Raw genomic sequence first — 23,198 nt, 5'->3', positions numbered from 1 at the left:
AAACTAATTGGCACTGGACAGGAGTACAACATGCATAGACTGGGGAAACACAATGTCATCTTATTGGACTTGCAGTAAACCCTCTGACAAATGCAGAACACACTCTAACCTCATAGCAAATAACCCTTAAATCGACAACCACCTATATTAGACCTAGATAATAACGTGATCCTGCAGACTCGGCAGAACTACAAGTTCCAGCATGGCATGGACAGCCACAAGCTGCCTAGAGCTACTTCCTTAGTTATAAGGATAAATCATAAACATACTGTACCTGGTCCTGAACTTCCTTCTCGCCCTAGATAGACTAAAGCACCGAGCCAGATGGCTGTTGGGAAATGTAGTTAATTCCTTCAGCTAACCTAGATGTGGAGGAGGGAACGGAACTACATTCCCCATGAGGCACTGCGCAGAGAGGAGCTACTTTTGCTTTCACTTAGCAACCGTTACTAAGCAAAGCTCAGAAATAACCCTTTGTGTGCTGCCCTCATTGTAGCTGCAGCGTGTGCATAGATCAGTGTTGGCTAACCTTGACACTCCAGCTGTTGTGGAACTATATATCCCAGCATGCCCAGCCACAGTTTTAGCATGCCCTAATAGCAAAACTGTAGCAGTGCATGCTGGGTTATGTAGTTCCATAACAGCTGGAGTGTCAAGGTTAGCCAACACTGCCATAGATGCATGATAGGCTGATAAATAAGGGTTAATAAATTAATAATAAGCTAATTAGAGGTAGACAGTGCAAGCATGTAGTAACCACACATTTGGGCCGATTCTTATGCTGGGTGCACACTAGACAACCTGCGTACCCTACCCAGCGATGCGATAGACGACCACTTCCCCGCCGACGGTCTGACATATCACTGGACAATCCTGTGCCCGACCGACCGATATGTCGGTCCCCGCTGCATATCGCTGCATGGGGTCGTCAGCCGCATCGTCTGATTGGACTGCATGTACAAAAGATCTGACGATGCGACAGACGACTGCACGGGAGCACGCACTGCACGATTTTAACGATTTTCCGTTCCGATGCATCGGAATCGGCCAAATCGTTAACAAATTTGTGTAGTGTGTAGACTGTAGAGGCCTTTAGTCTGGCAAATGGACGGATCTTGCACCATAGAGCCGTACTCAATTTGAGCCGAGCCACGATACTTTTTCGCTTCCCGGACTTTTCGCCTACTTCGCCTGTTTTGTAGGCGGAAAAGTAATGCGTGCGTGCCCGCTTTACCCCGTATTCAATTTGAAAGTACGCGAAAACAGGACCTGGCGAAACTTGAACAGGCAGAAAGTACTGTCAGATTTGGGACAATCAGCCTGACATCCCTCAAAAGATGCTCTGACATGGGGGCTCACTATGGTTCCCCCCGATTTGGCTTGCTGAAGGTATTTGGTCTTTTTAAACTGCCTTAATAGCTGATAAATAGCGTTTTTCTATAAGTGGTGAAGAATAGTATCAGGAGTATTTTTTCCAGAAAATAACTTATCCCAGCAAATTTGGGGTACTTGAAAATGGGAGCCAGCATATTTAAAAGTTGCTAAAGTGAAGTTGAAAAAATCGTGAAAAATCCACCTGCCGCAAGCACCTGCAATGAAAAAAACACCTGGGGCATACTTGGGGACCCCCCCCCCCCCCAGCGTCAGGTTCGCTAGTTTTTAGAATTGTACCACAACATTTTGTTTTTCGCCCCCTTTTTCAAAGTTATTTTTTGAGGTGTCCTTAAGTGTTTTTTACAATTTTTTTGACACAGTTTACCTTTGGGGCACTGCCTGAAGGCTGCACAGGGGTTCCCGCAATGTTGCACCCCAAAACTCCAATTCTGCACTTTTTTCCGCCTGCTATTCATAGGCGAAACTTTTTGCCTGTTACATTGCATTGACTTTCTGCCTAGGCGAAAAGTCTTTCAAATTAAATACGGGGTAAAAGCAAAACAGGCGATAATGACGTCATCGGCGAAAAAGTATCGCGGATCTGGACTTTTCGCCTCACATTGAATACGGGCCATAGCTGCCTACCTTTGGCTTCTCCTCCCCGGAAGAAGCTTTGGTAGGAGAAGCAGGTGGGCTGTGACAGGGGCGGGGCCTGATGGTTTGTGTCATTACGACCTACCCCCTTAGCGGGAAATTGACGTGATTTGCTTAAATTTAAATAGGAGGCGGGGCTAAATTACACAATTCGCTGAGAATCACGTCATTAAGCTCCACCCCTACACGAGAAGGGCCTACCCTTCCGGGGATGCGGGGGTTTACCAGAAAAATCGGGAGCCTCCCACGAAAACCGGGAGGGTAGGCAATGCATGTATGTATTGCGCATTTCAGCCATACTTGCCGAACTGATTGTCAGGGAGACTCCCTGATATAGCAGAAATCTCCCTGTCTCCCTGACATAGTAGCTGTCTCCCTGAAGACTTCAACAATCTCCCTGATTGCACCTTACCCCCATTATGTAACTGTTATATATAAAAAAATATATATTTACATTCAAATGGGATCATTAGTATAATTTCCCTGCATTGGGTATAAGGCACAATGATCCCTATGGCTACATGTATTTTCTGAGAAGTATCAGTGTATTTTCATCAACAAATAGATCTTACTGACTGCATTGGGGCTTCTTTACATTTGGATGTAAGTACAGTTATTTGTACAGTTATATGACACGCCTCTCAGATGTAGCAGTACACGCCCATCACATGTATGACACGCCTCTCAGATGTAGCAGTACACGCCCATCACATGTATGACACGCCTCTCAGATGCAGCAGTACACGCCCATCACATGTATGACACGCCTCTCAGATGTAGCAGTACACGCCCACTTTATCACAACGCTCATAGGTGTTGCATTCACAATCTCCCTGAAACATGCTTGCCGACATTCTGGTTGCCCCCTCCGAGAGGAAGCAGCCAGGTCAGCATTGCAGGGGGGAGTGGCCAGCATAGGGGGCACAGCTGGACATATTACCCGGCATTTGTGGGCGGATCAGGGCATACCTCTCAACATTTCAAAACCGTAAGGAGTGACAGGTCGCGCACCGAAGACACGTGCGGCCGAAAAGGGGCGTGGTTTATGGGAAAGGGGTGGGGCCTATGAAAACTAGGGCGGGGCCTCGTGGTTTTCTCTCTGAGATACTGGGCAGCAGGGACGGATTAAGGGGGGGGCGACAGGGGCGGTCGTCCCTGGGCCCCCACACACGAAGGGGCCACCACTAGCAGCGATGTGCTGTCTGCACCCGCCGCTAGTGTCCCCTCCACTAGTGTAGTGTAGACCGCGCAGTGAGCGCAGCCACATTACACAGTGACATACGCACAGCCGCAAGCGGCAGCTGTGTGTATGTTACAGCAGCCGATGAGAGTCACACAGACTCTCATTAGCTGCTGCACAACGGAGGGAGCCAGCTGGAGCTCACTCATGAGCTCCGCCTTCCTTTTGTGTGTGTAAGGGGGCCGCTACAGAGGGCACTGAAAGGGGGGGTGCGCTACTAGGGTCATTGCATAGGAGGACTACTGCTGGGGACACTACTACTGGGGGCAATGCATGGGGGGAGGGGGGCGCGCTACTAGGGTCAGTGCATAGGGGGACTACTACTGGGGGCAATGCATGGGGGGGACTACTACTGGGGGCACTATATAAGGGGCACTGCTTTGGGGGGGACCACTACTGGGGGATTCTATAGGGGACCACTACTGGGGGCATTATATAAGGGGCACTGCATAGGGGGGGCACTATATAAGGGGCACTGCTTTGGGGGGGGACCACTACTGGGGATTCTATAGGGGACCACTACTGGGGACATTATATAAGGGGCACTGCATAGGGGGGGACCACTACTGGGGGTCCCCCCTATGCAGGTCTGGGGCACTATATAAGGACCACTACTGGGGACATTATATAAGGGGCACTGCATAGGGGGACCACTACTGGCTGCACTGCATAAGCGGGATTACTACAGGTGGCACTGCATAGGGGGACTACTACAGTGGGCACTGCATATGGGGGACCATTACTGGGGGCACTGCATATGGGGGACCATTACTGGGGGCACTGCATAAGGGTCACTGCTACTGGTGACATTGCATAAGGGGCACTACTACTGAGGTGAATAAAAAGAGAAAAAAATGTTCCTAGGGTGACGAGAAACCAGGGTATATAGGAGCCCCCACAAGTTTGTTGCCCAGGGGCCCCCACATACCTTAATCCGGCCCTGCTGGGTAGCCCCCAGGCAGTCTGTACACATGAGAACAGATGCCGTGCTCTCCCGAACTTCCCCCCGCCCACCGTGGGACACTGCGGCCTGCGGGTGGGACAGCGAGACCCAGAAAAACGGGGACAGTCGGGAGGTATGGCAGGGGTCACGTGATCGCGTCATTTTTGCCCCACCTCCATTATACAATACCGAGATCACCGGCATTGTGAAGCAGGGGGTGGGGTCATGATGACTATTCAGCGTGAATTGCGTCATCGGCCACCCCCACTGCAGGGCTCCTGCATACTTACCTACTTTTAGTGACATGCCCGGAGAGCAGATACAGGTGGCCACTTTGGGGGGAGGGGCCGGATGTCTGTCATTAACCTCACCCCCTCCATACAGAGCCGTGATTCCCGGCGATCATCTCTCTATCCTGGCCACTTCATTAGGAAGGGCGGAATGCGGAAGATGCGGATACTCTTCCGTGGGTGCTGGGGGCTCCACCGAAATTTCGGGTGCCTCCCGACATTTCCAGGAGAGTAGGTAAGTATGGGTTCCTGTTGTAACTGCAGGGGGGTCCGGGAGGCTTGCCTGCCCTTCCGGGGGCCAGGAGCGGCACATGATTTTCAGGAGGCTTCCGGCCGAATCGGGAGGGTGGGCAAGTATGATTTCAGCATATAGCGCATGATCCAAATCATACTTAAGCGCACGAACTGAGGGCCTGATTCAGACCCGGTCGCAAGCGCTGAGCGCTCACAACCGGGTCGATGGTGGCCCAGAGCGCATGTGTACGACGGAGCCGGCTCCGTCGTGCGCATGTGCGAGACCCGGATAGCGAAGGGCACTCCGTCGCTCTGGGTCTCGCACCAAAGGGGGCGTGCTGTCGATGTTGAGTGACAGCACGCCCCCTTTGGTGGGCGGGCTGGATGGGGTGGCTGCCCAAACGGAGGTGTTCCCATGAGAACGCCTACCGTTTGGGGCCGGCCCCACTGACATCACAAGTGATGTCAGTGGAGAGATTCCGGCTCTATTAGAGCCAAAATCTCTCTGGGGCTTGCGGCCACGAGACCCTACCACAAGGGTCTCATCGCAAGCCCGATGGTCTTGACCATTGCGACCATCATCATGGCCGCTCGCTATAGCTGTGGGTGGTCACCCACAGCTATGCGAGCGGCCAGGAGGCCGTTCTGAAAAAAAAAAAAGACCGGCCCTGATTCAGAGCGAGCGCTCTGTCAGAGCAACCGGCTCTGAATCAGGGCCCGAGTTCACTAGTGCATACAGATGGATCTGTCCTTCAAAGGACCACGCTATCTTTGAAATGGGCATTTCTTGGCAGTGACTGGGTTGCTACCCTGCAAATACATGGAACTGGGCGGTGACTGGGCGGCTACCTGGGCGAATGCACGGATCTGTTCCGTCTAGTAGGAATGTTGTTGGAATGTCGTGGACATGTCGTGGACATGTCTCCCCGGAGTCTCGCGATTTTTGGGTAACCACCTGCACCCCCGGAAGAGTAGACATATCTCCCGCACCCCGCCCACTTCCTAGTGAAGTGGGCTGGATGGGGAGATTTTACTGGGAAATTTCGGGTCCGTAGGGAAAGGACGGGGCTAAATGGTGCAAATTGCATCGTTTAGCCCTGCCCCCTCCTCGCTGACTCGCGAATCGAGGGTTTTCTGTAAGGGGGTGGGGCCTAATGACGATTATAGTCTGGCCCCATCCCCCGAAGCTGAAAGCAGCAGCTCCCCTCCGCTGCTCCCGGAAAGGTGCCCAGCAATGTCGATAAGCTTGGTCTAAGCTTGTCATAATATCCCTATGACAAGCCCAGCCGTCTCCCTGCATGACGGCAACCATTCCTCTTCTCCAGGGCCGGCACAGCTGCGGCGGTGGGGGGTGCCCAACCCGACCACTGGCGGGACACTTCGGCCAGCGGGTGGACCAGCGGGCAGAGCCCAAAAAACGAGACTGTCCTGTTGAAAATCGGGATGGTTGGGAGGGGTGCGCACTCTATGGGGTGGCGACATTGTTTGACCGCACTGGTCGAACATGCCTCGAGCCGACCCTGTTCAGTGCTATAGTGAGCCTCATATGTGTTTTTAATACTGGTTTAGAGACCATCGCAGCCTTCGCTATGTGCTTACATGTGGTAAATGCTAAAAATGGAACAAGCGGCTTTCATCAAAATGCTACCTCAATGCAGCAGACTTTGGTTAATAAAATCAAGGAGACTGTCTCTGAAAGAACGAATGACTTTGGAGGGATGCAATAGCAGCTTAGGGACGCCAACAGCACAAAACGTTCTAAAATATGTGGATTTTCTTCCTATCAGTCTATAATATTTTGATTTTAAAAAATATATGTTTGTCCAGAGATTGGTTTACCTGGGGCGATGTAACAGTGCATAAATGTTCCATGTATTTTGGAGGAAATTTGTACAGAGATTGTATGCATGTATTATTTAGTACCTGTTATGGAGATGGGTAGATTGTAGGAAATAGGTTATTTAAGGACAGGACAGACAAGAAAGTTAGATGTTCCATAAGGCTAAAATAGAGACAGCCACTAAGTAAGTGTATTTGATATACAAGCTTATCGCCAGGCCGGGGCACGGTCACACATTGTTTATTTAGAGAATGTAGTGATCTGAAATTCTGTGTAATAATAATAACCACGGCTGATTCATTACATTATAGGCAAGTCATAGGCAATATAATTATTTATTATTGTAGCTTTGTGTCACCACGGGAGACAGGGCTAGTACAAAGTGTGCGGAGGGTCAAGGAGTAGACCACATTGCACTCCCTGCACCCATTGCATGGACTTACTTTGTGGCTGCCATTTTCCAGGTTCCGTCTTTGGAAATATGAAGTTGGCACCATATTTCTGAAATGATACCCGGAGATATGGTGCCATTGTGCCAGAGTGTTCAGCACCAGCGCAATTTATTCCAGGCGGGGGACGACAACTGGGGGCAAATGCCCCTGGCCAGTGTGTATGCCCTTGCAGTCCTAGCTACACAGAACCCATGTAGGTACCCCCTCCGAGTACTTCTTACCTTGTATAGAGTGGGGGGCAGCTGCTCCTAATGGGTGTGACCAAAGTCCAGTGCTGCACTTCCAAGTTAGGACGGGGGAGTTACAGGAGAGGAGAGGAGAGATTTAGGGAAAGTGATGCATATCAGGTTGAGAACATTTAGGGGTTACTGCTTTTGTGTGGATTAGGGCATTCCCAAACGCGGCCTTCAAGGCCCCCCAACAGTTCAGGTGTTAGAGATATCCATGGTTGACCACAAGTGGCTTAATTAGTACCTCAGTCAATTTGAGTTATCCACCAGCTATGGATATCTAACACCTGAACTGTTGGGGAGCCTTGAGGACCACGTTTAGGAACCTCTGGATTAAGGTGTAAAGGGGAGAACATGTGGTAAGGCGTGGCTGAAGAAATGGAGGTTGTGGCTGTGGAAAGACCAAATTGGAGAAGCTAGAGATGGACCAAATTGGAGATAAATACGGGGTGATGTTGTATCAGATCGGGTAAAACTGGTTTCTGTAATTTAAAGGACGTAGAGGGTTTTTTAATGTATAGATCATGGATGAATGCAAATTAGTTATAAACTGATACATTCCAAAGTACACAAGAAAAGGGGATAGCAGATAATAGGGAGACTAGGGTTGGAGGGACAGGTGGTTGAGAGTTTTTGGGATGGGAAGAGTATCGGGTCAGATACACAGGGTCCGGGTGTAGGTAACACGTCGTCAGCAACCATGAGAAGGAGCAGGGCAAGAAACGAGGACACAAGGATGGCTTGTGGGCATGAGGCTTCTTTCTGCTAAATTGGTGAGGTGGGTACAGCGATCAGGGCAGACAAGCAAAGAGGGACGTAAGAGGGGGAAATAAGGACGATGGGAGAGGGAGATATGGGTTCCCGGAGAGAGGTGTGAAAATAGTGAACATTAGAAATAAAATGAAAGGAGGGGGTCTAGTATGAAAATGTAACACCAGACTATCCCGAATCCTAACTGCAACCCTAACGTATAACTTGCCAACTGTCCCTGATTGTCAAGGAGACTCCCTGAAATAGTAGCAATCTCCCTGGCTCCCTGAAGAGTCTAGTAATCTCCCTGATTGTACCTTACTCCCACTATGTAGCTATTATATACTTATAAGAAATCAGAGATATATACATCCAAATGGTATAATCAGTGCCATTTCCCGGCATTGGTTTTACAGCACAATGATCCCGATGGCTACATGCATTTTCATATAAGGTTTCTCTTGGCCACTTATATAGAACCCTGTGTAAAACACAATACATGAGCAAGCCCTGAAAAGTATCAGTGTGTTTTCATCAACAAGTATTTCTTACTGACTGTTTTAGGGCTCATTTACATTTGGATGCAACATGCAAGTCAATTTTATGGCACGCCTCTCAGATGCAGAGGCGCAGAGAAGGGGGGGAGTGGGTACTGTGCTGGTCCCCCTCCCGCCTCACAGCAGTCCAGCACACGCTGCTGTGTGCTGGACTGCAATGGGAGACTGCTCGCGGCTGTTGAGCAGCAGCCGCGAGCAGTCTCCTATCTATGCCTGCGGTGGGTGGAGCGGTCAGATTGATCGTGCCCCCACCTGGCTTTGCTCACAGCGCTCCCTACGCAGTGCTGCAAAAATTGGTTCTTTCTTTAAATTTTTTTTCATAAGGGGGCGTTGTTATGCCTCCCGCTATTAGGCCACGCCCCCTTTTACCCAGGCCCGCCGACAGTACAGGCCACTTTACCGCTGTGCTCATAGGTGGTGCTCTCACAATTTCCCTGAAATGCTTTTTCTAAAATAGGAAAGTACAACATTTTGCCTGACTGTGTTGACCAGCACTGAAATGGAGTGACAGGTGTAAAGATGTGAGAGATACAGATGAATGAGTCGGGGTAGGCAGTGAGAGACTGGGGAGGAGCAGGAATGCAGGGCAGTGGAGGAGGCAGATGCTCCTTTGCTGCACCAATACTTGTGACACCGGAATCAGTATGAATTACCGCCGACAGCAGCTGGCCGACATGGCTGAAAATCCTGATCGTCCCAAGGTAAGTATTAACTAACTTAACCTTCCCCCCCTAACCTTAACCCTCCTTAGGAGTGCCTAACCCTAATCTCCTCCCCCGTGCCTAACCCTAGTCCCCCCTCCAAGTGCCCAAAGCTAACCCCCGCTTCCCCGCCGCCTAACCCTAAGTCCCCCCCCGGGGGTGCCTAACTCTAACCCTTCCTCCCCCTAGCCTAACCCTAACCTTCCGGGGGGGGTGCCTAACCCTAAGTCCCCCCCGGGAGCCCTAAACCTAACCCTCCCTCCCCCGCGGCTGTCCGCAGTGGTGCCCGGCATCACTTCGATCGGGATATCGGGTGCCGGTCTCCCGGCGTCGGTAAAATGACAGACGTCTAGATTTAGACGCCTGTCATTTAACCCTCACCGGGATAAAGCAATCGGGAAGCCGGCTGTCGGGATTACGTCCGCCGGCTTCCCGACTGCATGTTGTGACACCAATGTAGACAGCTTCCGCCACTCTGACCTGTGCTCCAGGATGCTGTAATACAGTTCTGACAGTTTAAATGGATATCACGTTGTCACTTACAATTAATATTTAGGTTTATGCATCATCTTTATAAATCTATAGTAAAGAGCAATAGTGTATCAACTTACATTGGCACAGAGAGGCTGCAAACACTGAGGGAGATCTGTTCTCCGTGGTGGTTACTGATGGGAGCAGGCAATTGCAGCCTTTAACATAGGGAATTTTCCTTTGCACACTGGGTCTGATTCAGAGATGGTCGCTCATGCAATTTTCACGGAAATCGAGTAATTGTTTGCCATCGCGCATGTGTATAAGCCACATTGCGTGTTGCTCAGTCCCGACAGTGTAATCCCAGCACAATACCAACGCCTATGTTAATCCCAACGCCGACGACGCCGGACCGATCGTCCTCGTTGCCGGGTAAGTATACACATAGCCCAGGGATAGAGAAGGTTAGGGTTAGGCACTAGGGGGCGAGGTTAGGGTCAGGCATCCCCCCCCGGGGAGGGTTAGCTTCACGGTGCGGGGAGGGGGAGTTAGGTTTAGGCACCCATGGTGGGGAAGTTAAGGTTAGGCACTAGCGGGGGAGGTTAGGGTTAGTTAGGCACCCCTAAGGGAGGGTTAGGTTTAGGGTGCGGGGAGGGGGGTTAGGTTTAGGCACACATGGGGGGGAGGTTAGGGTTAGGCACCCCTAAGGGAGGGTTAGGGGGGAAAGGGTTAGGGATAGCTTAAATACTTACCGTGTCGGGATCTTCATTCTTCTGCCTTCCGGCGTCGGTATTACATCCGCCAGGCTTTAGTCCGGCGGTATGTCATACCGATTCTGCATACGGTGATGTGTTCAGCTGAACATTGCCGCTGCACATAGCAAGGAACGTAATCTTTCCCAATAAGTACCTAGGAGGAAGATTTATCAAATTTTCAAATACCAATAGCAACCAATCAGATTCTAGCTAACATTTATCTACTACAGTCTAGAAAATGCTGATTGGTTGCTATGGGCAGAAGGTTTGGTAAATCTCAGTCTCTTATTAGCTGATAATGATATGGCCTAAATAGCCTGAGCACTAAAATATTGCTTTAATTAATCAGACTCTCCAAAAAGGCTATTGGCGCAATTTAATATTGATCTTTACTACTCGCGGCATATATAATTATCACCGTGATACAATCAAATGTTGTATTTAACATAATCACCTCTCCGGTGAGGTCCAGCGGCGTTCCCTTATTTGGCAGCATCCTTCACTGAATTTTCAACAGCATGCGCATTATCAGGGCCGTAACTAGGGTAGTGCGACCAGTGCCATGGCACAGGGCACCGCAGGGCAGGGGGCACTATTTGGGCCTGTCAATTTTCCTGTTTGGTACCATTCTCACTTGTAGCTTCCTCTTCTTTTCTCCTGGCTTCCCTTATCTCTTCCATGAGGCCATGGCCCTCTTTCAGGTGCACTATCTTATTGTCACAATCCTGGCTAGTTTTTACCTTTTGTGACTTACCTCTGCCAGCTGCTCCATGGATCTGTGTTTGTAATTCTCCTGGGACATATGCTCTGGCTGAATCATGCTGGCTGTAACATCTCTGTGTGTGCAGACTGCTCTCCCCTCACACTGATTAAACACCTGGACCCTGCTCTGTCTGTGAGCATTGCTAGTCTTAATTGGAATCACAGGTGTGGTCCTGTTTCTCAAGGGCTGCAGAGATGAATACTCCCTCTGCATGCTGTGCCTTGCTCCACTCTGAATGCCACTGCCAGACCACCTGTCTGTATCCACCAATCGCTGCCAGACTCTAGGTATATAGATCCTCCTCTAATAGCACTCAGTGCTTGAACATCGTGTTACGTTCCGTGGTGTACTGCTTGTGCTATAACTGTTCCTCTGTGTGCCAGTATGTCCCAGGCTCCTGCTGGTTCCTAGACCAGTGCTATCCGTAAGCCTGCTGCATTCAGCTATCCACGCTACCAGACTCTCACCTACGGCTCCCAGGCCGCTCCACGTAGCTTCCACGCTACCAGCTTCTCCACACGGCTCCTAGGCCGCACCAAGTAGCTTCCACGCTAGCATCTCTCACCCACGGTTCCCAGGCCGCACCAAGTAGCTTTCACGCTACCATCTCTCACCCACGGCTCCCAGGCCGCACCAAGTAGCTTCCACGCTACCAGCGTCTACCCACGGCTATCCAGCCGCTCCCCAAAGCCATCCAGCTACCAACGTCTACCCACGGCTATCCAGCCGCTCCACGTAGCCACTCAGCTACCAGCGTCTGCCCACGGCTATCCAGCCGCTCCACGTAGCCACTCAGCTACCAGCGTCTACCCACGGCTATCCAGCCGCTCCACGTAGCCACCCAGCTACCAGCGTCTACCCACGGCTATCCAGCTACTCCACGTAGCCACCGAGCTACCAGCGTCTGCCCACGGCTATCCAGCCACTCCACGTAGCCACTCAGCTACCAGCGTCTACCCACGGCTATCCAGTCGCTCCACGTAGCCACCCAGCTACCAGCGTCTGCCCACGGCTATCCAGCCACTCCACGTAGCCACCCAGCTACCAGCATCTACCCACGGCTATCCAGCCACTCCACGTAGCTACCCAGCTACCAGCATCTACCCACGGCTATCCAGCCGCTCCACGTAGCCACCCAGCTACCAGCGTCTACCCACGGCTAACCGGCCGCTCCACGTAGCCATCCAGATACCAGTCTTCCTGCCGGTCCCAGTCCGGTTCCTCCAAGCCCACTCACCTCACGGCTCGTTAGCTGCACCAAGTAGCTTCCGTGCTACCGTCCATCTGCAGGCTCATCTACTGGTACCCCGACCAGCTCAGTCAGCCTACCTGCCGGTCCCAGTCCGGTCCCTCCAAGTTCCTTCTGGTCTCATTCCAACGTCTCCAGTTTCCAGTTCCAGTCACTCATCACCAAAGGCAGTTCTCACTGCTACCCACTTCTTATAATAAAGAGCTATTCATGTTAACCATGGTTCCAGTCCAGCCGGCCTCCAGTGATTCCAGCTCATCACCTGATACAGGTAACTCGCTAGCACCAACTGTGACAGTATGTTCAAGCCTAACGATGGTAGCGGATCAAGCACTTAATCCTTGATCAAGTGCTTTCCGTAACCTAATCACTCGTTTGGATTCACAGGAGGCGGTACAGCATCAAGTACTACAGCTTCTGCAAATTCTGACTAACCGGCTAGATGATACCCAAATCTTACCTGAACCCCTAACTACTTTCCATCAACTGCTGGAACAGCTACAGGCTCTACTCAACAAAATCTTTCAGATCATTCCTGAATTTCTTAGAGCTACCTCTGTCTCAACTAAAAACTCTGTCTTGGAATCTCTAAGAACCAAAGATTCTTCCTTGCCAAGTAAAGTGAGACATCGAAGTTACCCGCGCTCCAAGCTCTCTGTGGCTGAACGCCAGCGGCGTAAAGATTTACATCTCTGTCGCTATTGTGGAGCTTCTGACCACTTTCTCAAAGGCTGTCCCCTTTGCAATTCCAGCAGTATAACTATGTGTCAACGTCTCAATGCCTGTTCTGGTCCCGTCCCGGATTCTGCCTGTTCCGGTCCCGTCCCAGATTCTGCCTGTTCCGGTCCCGTCCCGGATTCTGCCTGTTCCGGTCCCGGCCCGGATTCTGCCTGTTCCGGTCCCGGCCCGGATTCTGCCTGTTCCGGTCCCGGCCCGGATTCTGCCTGTTCCGGTCCCGTCCCGGATTCTGCCTGTTCCGGTCCCGTCCCGGATTCTGCCTGTTCCGGTCCCGTCCCGGATTCTGCCTGTTCCGGTCCCATCCCGGATTCTGCCTGTTCCGGTCCAAGCCCGGATTTTGCCTGTTCCGGACCCAACCCGGATTCTGCCTGCTCTGGTAGGGGACTTCAGTTGGCTACCCCAGGAGGGTCCTCAAGTCTCGTAACACAAGAAGGGGTTTTGAGTCACTCACCCCAGGAGGAAGTCTCTGTCCTCACATCCCAAAAGGGGGGTTCATGTTCCATACCCCAAAAGGAAAAGTCGAGTCAGCTTCCCCAGAAGGGGATTTTGGGTCCCATACTCCAACAGGGAGTGTCAAGTTCTGTACTCCAGGAGGGGACCTTAAGTCTCTCACCCCAGGAGAGGGTTACAAGTCTCACACCCCAAGAGGGGGTCCCAAGTCTCTCACCCCAAGAGGGGGTCCCAAGTCTCTCACCCCAAGAGGGGGTCCCAAGTCTCTCACCCCAAGAGGGGGTCCCAAGTCTCGCACCCCAGGAAGGGGTCTCAAGTCTCGCACCCCAGGAAGGGGTCTCAAGTCTCGCACCCCAGGAAGGGGTCTCAGGTCGCGCACCCCAGGAGGGGGTTTCAAGTCTCGCACCCCAGGATGGGGTCTCAAGTAACGCACCCCAGGAGGGAGTCTCAGGTCTCGCACCCCAGGAGGGGGTTTCAAGTCTCGCACCCCAGCAAGGGGCCTCAAGTATCGCACCCCAGGAGGTGGTCTCAAGTCTCATGCCCCAGGAGTGGGGTCCAGGTTCCAGTTCCCAGGGAGAAGTGTCATGTACTACTAATCCTGATCATGGCTCCTGTTCAGCATCTCCTGAAAATATCGTTCCAGAGGATGACAGTTTCTGTAGCCTGTTCTCAGCCTCGAATGTTGAAGCTGCTGTCTCTGGCTCTTCAGGACTCCTTCCAGTTCCTTTAGTTGGTCCAAGTACCGAACAGCTGTCAACTTCAGTTGTTTTGATTCCTCAACAATCAGAGCATCCTCAAGTCTCTTCCAGCCCTGCACCTGAATGTGCTCCACAATCCTCGAACACACAAACTTCATTGGATACTCCAGGATACATATATTTTGATGGGGACTTATCGCAATACTTTGCATTACTGACGCAATATGCTGCAATCATGGAAGCAGATCCAGCTTGTGGTATCACTCCTACCAACCTTACTAAGTACCTTCTCTCTTCCTTTAGAGGTAAGGCATTGGACTGGGCCAATCCTCTCATTGAGTCTAAAGATCCTGTGCTTCTAAAAACAAAGACTTTCAGTGAAGCTGTTATTAAAGAATTTGGTCTAAAACCTGTCAAACGAAATTCTAGTTCTGAAAATCGGTCCAAGCAGTCTGTTGGTGCTACTAAAGAATCATCCTCTGCTGAGTCCTCCACTTCCCTGAACATGAGATGTGCGGCCACCTCCTTGTCCTCTTCATACTGCGGTAACTCCCAAAACACCATCAAAATTGGTTATATTTCACTTAGTTCCTCCCAGGAGTCCTATCAATGTTCAAGTCCTACTAAACCTTCGATTTTACCTTTAGATACTGACTCGGAGTCTGAACTTGATCCTGCATATGATAATTCTCCATTCCCTGAAAACCATCTGCCATTTGACCCTGTCCTTTCCAGTCATGTATTTCCACAGGAGATACCAGAGATCCCATGTCCATTGGTTGGCACAAAACGTTCTCGCAGCAGAAAGAAGAATCGACGAAGGTCTTGAATCATCCCCTTTGAAGAATTTCCACTTCTGGTATCCCAATAATGCAGAATTAAGAAGATGTCTAAAGAGATGTTTCTAGAGTGATGGTGTTCCTATGTTTGAAGCTCCTGTAATGTCATGTTTGGAAGAAAGTTTTTCAGTTTCCTGGGCGTCTCATTTTTTCATGTTCTCCTATGTAATTATTTGGGTGTTCGGAGTCCACCCTTGAAGAGGGGGGTACTGTCACAATCCTGGCTAGTTTTTACCTTTTGTGACTTACCTCTGCCAGCTGCTCCATGGATCTGTGTTTGTAATTCTCCTGGGACATCTGCTCTGGCTGAATCATGCTGGCTGTAACATCTCTGTGTGTGCAGACTGCTCTCCCCCCACACTGATTAAACACCTGGACCCTGCTCTGTCTGTGAGCATTGCTAGTCTTAATTGGAATCACAGGTGTGGTCCTGTTTCTCAAGGGCTGCAGAGATGAATACTCCCTCTGCATGCTGTGCCTTGCTCCACTCTGAATGCCACTGCCAGACCACCTGTCTGTATCCACCAATCGCTGCCAGACTCTAGGTATATAGATCCTCCTCTAATAGCACTCAGTGCTTGAACATCGTGTTACGTTCCGTGGTGTACTGCTTGTGCTATAGCTGTTCCTCTGTGTGCCAGTATGTCCCAGGCTCCTGCTGGTTCCTAGACCAGTGCTATCCGTAAGCACGCTGCATTCAGCTATCCACGCTACCAGACTCTCACCTACGGCTCCCAGGCCGCTCCACGTAGTTTCCACGCTACCAGCTTCTCCACACGGCTCCTAGGCCGCACCAAGTAGCTTCCACGCTACCATCTCTCACTCACGGTTCCCAGGCCGCACCAAGTAGCTTTCACGCTACCATCTCTCACCCACGGCTCCCAGGCCGCACCAAGTGGCTTCCACGCTACCAGCGTCTACCCACGGCTATCCAGCCGCTCCCCAAAGCCATCCAGCTACCAACGTCTACCCACGGCTATCCAGCCGCTCCACGTAGCCACTCAGCTACCAGCGTCTGCCCACGGCTATCCAGCCGCTCCACGTAGCCACTCGGCTACCAGCGTCTACCCACGGCTATCCAGCCGCTCCACGTAGCCACCCAGCTACCAGCGTCTACCCACGGCTATCCCGCTACTCCACGTAGCCACCGAGCTACCAGTGTCTGCCCACAGCTATCCAGCCACTCCACGTAGCCACCCAGCTACCAGCGTCTACCCACGGCTATCCAGCCGCTCCACGTAGCCACTCAGCTACCAGCGTCTACCCACGGCTATCCAGCCGCTCCACGTAGCCACCCAGCTACCAGCATCTACCCACGGCTATCCAGCCGCTCCACGTAGCTACCCAGCTACCAGCATCTACCCACGGCTATCCAGCCGCTCCACATAGCCACCCAGCTACCAGCGTCTACCCACGGCTAACTGGCCGCTCCACGTAGCCATCCAGATACCAGTCTTCCTGCCGGTCCCAGTCCGGTTCCTCCAAGCCCACTCACCTCACGGCTCATTAGCTGCACCAAGTAGCTTCCGTGCTACCGTCCATCTGCAGGCTCATCTACTGGTACCCCGACCAGCTCAGTCAGCCTACCTGCCGGTCCCAGTCCGGTCCCTCCAAGTTCCTTCTGGTCTCATTCCAACGTCTCCAGTTTCCAGTTCCAGTCACTCATCACCAAAGGCAGTTCTCACTGCTACCCACTTCTTATAATAAAGAGCTATTCATGTTAACCATGGTTCCAGTCCAGCCGGCCTCCAGTGATTCCAGCTCATCACCTGATACAGGTAACTCGCTAGCACCAACTGTGACACTTATGTCCCCATTTAACAAATGGGGGGAGGAGGCGCCAATGCTCTCTCTGGCACAGGGAGCCAAAAAGTCTAGATATGGCTCTGCGCATTATACTTTCACCCAGTGGGGACTCAGCAAAGCCTGTAAGATTTTTGCTGAAGCCGGAAAGGCTTTTGCCTTCCAATGGGGACTGTACCACTAACGCCATCTTGACGTAAGCAGTACCGTCACAAACAGCGGCAAGCTTAGTGCCCCATTGTTTGCTTATTACAGAGCTACTGTATGCTCATAACCCCTTTAGCGAGTGCTACAGGGCTGATCTCTCGTTATTAAATAAAAACCTAAATGTTTTACCATTAACAGATACAAATCTAGAAGCTGACAGATCACTAAAACTGTTACAAGGTTATACTTCCAAAGAGTTCTCTCCATGTTTGTACATCTCTCTTTACACTAAGAAAATATATAAAGAGCAGGTGGTATATTTACTAAAGGGTGGGTTTTTAAAAGTGGAGATGTTTCCCATAGCAACCAATCAGATTCTAGCTATTATCTTCTAGAAGGTGCTAGATAAATGATAAATAGAATCTGTAATTCAATATTTATATAAGTTGTAATTTGGTTGTTGGTGGTGGCAAGGGTGATGATGATGATGATGACAAATACTGTATGATGATGGTGTCGATGGTGACAATGATGCTGGTGAAAGTTTTGGGAATGATGAGGGTTCTGATGATGAGGGTGGTTGTGATTAGGATGATGATTATGATGACGTGTAATGACAATTCCTGTTCTGTTGTCTGCAGGTGCGATGACCCTTCAAACAATAGACGCTCTAAGTAATTCATGTCTGATTCAACCAGGATTTTCCCTGTTCCGATTCGGCAGCCGTGTCATTTACTTTGGGCAAAAAGGCTGGCCGAAACGCTCCTGCCCCACAGGGCTGTTCCTCGTGGATTTAAAAAATAATGAGATGAAGCTTCGTCCCACCACATTCACCAATGATTCTTGCTACCTACCTCCACTGAGATACCCGGCTGTCACCAGCTTCTCAGATACCATGGGGGATGAAGTCAACCAGTACCTCATCCATGGAGGAAAGACTCCAAACAATGAGATATCTCAGAAGCTTTACATCATGTCCATGGCATCTTCGGTCAACAAGAGGACCCTCTGCTGTGTAGAAAAAGATTTAGTAGGGGACATTCCAGAAGCAAGATATGGTCATTCAATGAATGTGGTTCACAGCCGGGGCAAAACTGCAGTGGTGCTATTTGGTGGCCGATGTTATGTGCCACTAAACCAAAGGACTACAGAAAAATGGAATAGTGTCATTGATAGTCAACCATCCATCTATCTTATCGATCTCCAATTTGGCTGCTCTAGCATGTACACCATCAAGGAGATCCAGGATGGGCTTTCCTTTCATGTGTCAATATCCAAAAATGATACAGTCTATGTGATGGGTGGCCATTCAATTGAAAATAACTTTAGGTCCACAAATATCTACAAGATTAAAGTGGAACTCCCACTCGGAAGTCCAGCTATAACTTGTACAGTCCTACAAAGCGACCTATCTTTTTCAAGTGCTATTGTAACACATACCTCTCCAGACGAGTTCCTGATTGTTGGTGGCTATGAGTCTGACAGCCTGAAGAGGATGATTTGTAACAAAGTCTCCATAAGTAATGAAACCATTGACATTCAAACCCTTGAGACCCCTGACTGGACAGGGGAAATTAGGCATAGCAAGACATGGTTTGGTGCAGATATGGGTCATGGTGCCATACTCATTGGAATCCCAGGGGACAATAAGAACCATAATTCAGAGAGCAGCTCCTTTTTTTACATACTGAATCTTGGAGAAGACGAGAATCTGATGCAGTCATGCAGCCAAGGATCGCTTGAGGAGCAAGAAGACTCCATGCCCCTTGAAGACTCGGAGGAGCTCACATTCAATGAGGATGGGAACTTTTTTGACGGAGACGCTTATAACGAAGATGATGAAGAGGATGAATCAGTAACTGGATACTGGATCACGTGCTGCATTGGCTGCAATCTGGATGTGAACATGTGGGTCCCTTATTATTCCACAGAGCTAAACAAGCCAGCCATGATCTACTGCTCCAGTGAAGAAGGACATTGGGTTCATGCCCAATGTATGGACTTGTCGGAAAGCATGCTGATTTACCTGTCTGAAAACAATGTCAAATATTTCTGCAATGACCATGTTGAGTTGGAGAGGGGTCTGCAAACTCCTAAAAAGATGACCCCCGTTATGAAACCGTCAATAAAGCGAGTAGGTCGAAAATCATCTCTCAGTCGAATGTCACCAGCAAAGAAGTCTTTCCTAAGACGCCTGTTTGAGTAAAGTCTTTGCGCTCTGTGAGAGGGTTAGGCACATGTCAGCTTTGTAGGGGTGTAGAATTTTGCTTGCTGCATTTTGTTGAACTTTATTAGTTGAGGAATATGGCTTATATTATAGAGACTTTCAAATGGAAGTTCAGTGCTCAGAACACGGTGTGGGCCTGATTCTAAGTGGGATGCGAGTACAAATTTGGATGAATCTACGGGTATCTGCACACTACATATGGGCCACAGCCTGTCGAACGCACAAACCAATATTGAAAGAGTGGACAGATTGACCCATCTTTTGATGGACCATACTATCCGTGTCATGGGCATGTACTGGAGGGCAAATGTTCTGTCTCGTGGTAGTGTCATGGACGTATCGTTGTAAGTCACACTTGCCTACTGTCCCAGAATAGCAGAGAGGCTCCTGAAAATCGGGTGGCGATCCCAGCCACCAGAAAACTAGGCAAGTTACCCGTGGCCCCACCTACACCCACTTCCACCCCTCCGCGGCTGCCCACTTACAGAGCACAAATGGGCGGCCCGGGGGAGCGATGACATGAATTACGGTGAATTGAGTCACCATAGCCCAGCCCCTCGCTTTACTATGCCTGTTCTCTCTGTGCTGTATAGGGGAGGGGGACCATGATAATGCGATCATGCCACCACGCCTCCTGCCCCACCCACACTCTCTCTCTGCCTACCTGACTGCTCCCTAGCGGAGGTGGGTGCGGCAAAGTCGGCAAGTATGGTGTTAACCGACGTCCATGGTCATTCGCAGCTCGCGGACAGAGATGGAGTGGATGCAAGTCTTCATACTAATGAAGGAGACTGAGGGCGGATGTAAAAAAAACGTGTGCGGGATAACCTTGCACATGCAGACGCATAGATAATCAGCATATACAGGTGGATACTCGCATTAACATAAACTAGAGAGTAGGTTGCCGTTGCTGGACGGACAGATGGGCGCAGAGGCATCCAACTCAGAATCAGGCCCAGCATATGCTTTGTTGAGTTCTGCTTCCTGTGTAAGACAGAGGTTCTTCAGTGTAACTTTTTCAAGCAATCGTCATGACAAATTTGACCACTTTGTGTCACTGTCCCATTAGAATCTATGAATGAGATTTCATTATATCTTGACAGATCGGTCATTGCGGCAGCTCCCAACCATGATCATAATATAAACACGCATACACATTAAAATAAAGTTTTCTGTGCATTATAAACTATCTCCGTATATGTTACTGGGAACTTATCAAAAATTCAATAGACAATAAAACCTTACTGATAATATTGGTATATTGACCAGTTTAATAAAATATCATAAATTATAATAAATGACCTTTAAATTAGTCAGGGCCTTGTACTGCATGAGTGTATCAATAATTTTACAGGAGAAATATAGCATCACTATATGTACAAAAGTTAGGCTGACATATTTTTGGGGCATATAGTAACCTCGCTGTTAACCATTCCATTACCAGATTGGGGAGACCTCCCAGTGTTAGCAAAGTGAGATCACTCATTAAACAGCAAATAATTTTTCTTTCATTTATATTTTGTAGGACCCAACAGACAATAATAATACATGACCTGTGATCCAGCCAACATATTCGGCGTACCGATTGGGCAGATACTTTGTCGCAACTCTTCCCGTCACTGAATTCTGCCTGAAAAATATAAAAACAATGTATTGATACATCGCCATCTTTACTGTCTTCCCTGCTGTGTCCTCTTCTCCCCGGCTGTCCTGCTGCCATTCATTAAAGGCTACAGGTCAGCAGAAAGTTCACGTAGGGCCACATGGGCGGTGGATGTAGGTTTAGCCCATGGGTGGTGGTTGGCCATGGTTAAGCTTGGAGAAAGTTTATCAATAGACTGGCAGCGGTAATTAGAATTAGAACTCAGGGACATTAGGCGGCTTTTGCAATAGCGTGCGACTTCCAGCCGCTGCGGGAACTCCCGCGAGTCTTGCCGTATTTTTAAAGTGGCAATCACTTTAGAAGTAAAACCAGCTTGGTTTTGCCTATAAAATGATTGCCACTTTAAAAATACAGGAAGACTCGCAGGATTTCCCACAGCGGCTGGAAGTCGCACGCTATTACATAAGCCCCTAGGACTGGACTTCTGAGTGGTATTACAGTTATGAATTGTAAGAAGGTTACTTATATGTTTCTTGATATGAGATACACAGTGAAGGGACACCGACATCATTGTGGCATTTTTGACACAGCGGTAGTAGTCAGGGGCGTATCTATAATGGGTGCAGGGAGAGTAGTGCACACGGGGCCCCCAAGTCCAAGGGGGCCCACACCGCACACCCTGCGCTATATATTATATTTACCTCCGGTGCTGCAGAAATCAATAGAAAAATGGTGCAGGCGCTGTGTTCCCAGAGACCTGCGCATACCGAGTAGATTTTGGCACATTACTGCAATTACGATGGCGAGAAGGGGGGTGGATCCGTACGTAGGCTACACATGGGTCCCCTGGTGGTAGTGTAGAACAGTTTTGGCCCATTGGAGCCTAAGCAGGACCCACCCGGTCTGGAGTACGGAACGTTACAGTTAAGAGACAGGATTTTTGCATTGGGAACACCCAGGGTCGGACTGGCCCACAGGGGTACAGGGGAAACCCCCAGTGGGCCCCACTGCCTGAGGGCCCACCCCCTCCTTTAGGGATCAGGTTCCAGACAGTGCACTTGAGTTATACTGCACAGTATTATTGTGTATTTTCTTCAATGCACTGCTGCTATTAATCTGGTACATTATAATGCATTCACTAGCAGTATTTACTATATATATATATATATATATATATATATATATATATATTTAAAGGGGCCCAGACCCCTTCTGGAGGCTGGCCACACCCCTAAGTATGGGCGCCTATCACTGCATTCCCCCAGTGGGTCCTTCATGCCCTAGTCCGATACTAGGAACACCCAATAATACTAGAAGTGAAGTTTTAGGTGGAGCTCCTTCCGAAGGCTTGTGCACCCGTCATTCTTACAGCCGTATATTGAGATACTGCACTGGCCCGATTGCCCAGTATCGCTCTAGCTTTGTGACTTTGGGAGCCAGGTTACTGTCGGGGAACATGTAGCAGCAGCTTCTGTGCAATTGTGAAGATTTTGGGGCAGACCAAGGGCCTTTGCAAATGAGGCCCTTGGTATGTGTTTCCATTGTTTTGCCATTGACCTGTATATATGTGACACAAATTAAAAATTTGTCATTTGATTAACGAGCATAGGTGGTAAGCTCTGAATTGGAGATTATGGGCCTGATTCAGAGCCGGACGCAATTAGCGCTCGCTCGTTCAGAAAATAGGGGTGGCTATTCAAATGAACCGTTCGCTCTTTGCGGTCTGTTCACGCCTCTAGGTCTGAACGAGCGAACAAAACATGCGAACGTAATTTTGAAAAAAACGCCCCCTGGCCGCTCGCATCCTACGTCATGTCCGCTATTTATTAGATTAATCGAGTACATCGACCAGCGTATGAACTGCTCGCTATTCTTGTGGTTGGTTTTTGCTACCACAATCTTGCGAGCAGTTCTGGCTATAAAATAACCCAGTGACGTGGTCAATGACGCTGCTGTATTAATTATGCACACCCATAAAACGCCTGTTTTGACCTTTAAGCACGCCTGCGTTCGGATCTCCACTCCCCGTTTTCAAGCACCTTCCCCTGTTACCACCCACATACGCCTCCTCCTGTCACTCAAAATAGCAGGCATTCGCTATTTAGCGAACAAACGATTTTCGGCCGCACTGACTGGTTCGCACATGCGTATTTACGATCCGTACGCATGCGCAGTTGGGCAAACATCGCT

General features: G+C 49.8%; 2 protein-coding genes across 3 annotated transcripts in view; one reads left to right on the top strand and one right to left on the bottom strand.

Moving 5' to 3' along the window:
* The window catches only part of IFTAP (intraflagellar transport associated protein), a 62,343-nt gene extending 50,983 nt beyond the window's left edge, over positions 1-11,360 (bottom strand). Inside the window, exon 1 of one of the 2 annotated variants that reach the window (XM_088459032.1) lies at positions 11,246-11,360. In XM_088459032.1, the coding sequence (XP_088315158.1) occupies positions 11,246-11,311 (66 nt within the window). In that variant the 5' untranslated portion in view covers positions 11,312-11,360. Of the gene's footprint in view, positions 1-274; positions 317-11,245 lie in introns of those variants that run through there. The other variant, XM_088459033.1, reaches the window with a different exon arrangement.
* Positions 11,361-17,824: 6,464 nt separating this feature from the next.
* Positions 17,825-19,384, top strand: RAG2 (recombination activating 2). Its single transcript, XM_088459037.1, has one exon. It carries the CDS (start codon positions 17,825-17,827, stop codon positions 19,382-19,384), a length of 1,560 nt encoding a protein of 519 aa, XP_088315163.1.
* Positions 19,385-23,198: the final 3,814 nt, after the last annotated feature.

Source organism: Taudactylus pleione, unplaced genomic scaffold (genome assembly GCF_031769625.1).
Source record: "Taudactylus pleione unplaced genomic scaffold, aTauple2 ptg000887l, whole genome shotgun sequence".
Classification (NCBI taxonomy): Eukaryota; Metazoa; Chordata; class Amphibia; order Anura; family Myobatrachidae; genus Taudactylus; species Taudactylus pleione.
Note: the sequence above shows the minus strand (reverse complement) of the source record. Positions and strands in the feature narration are given on the sequence as shown.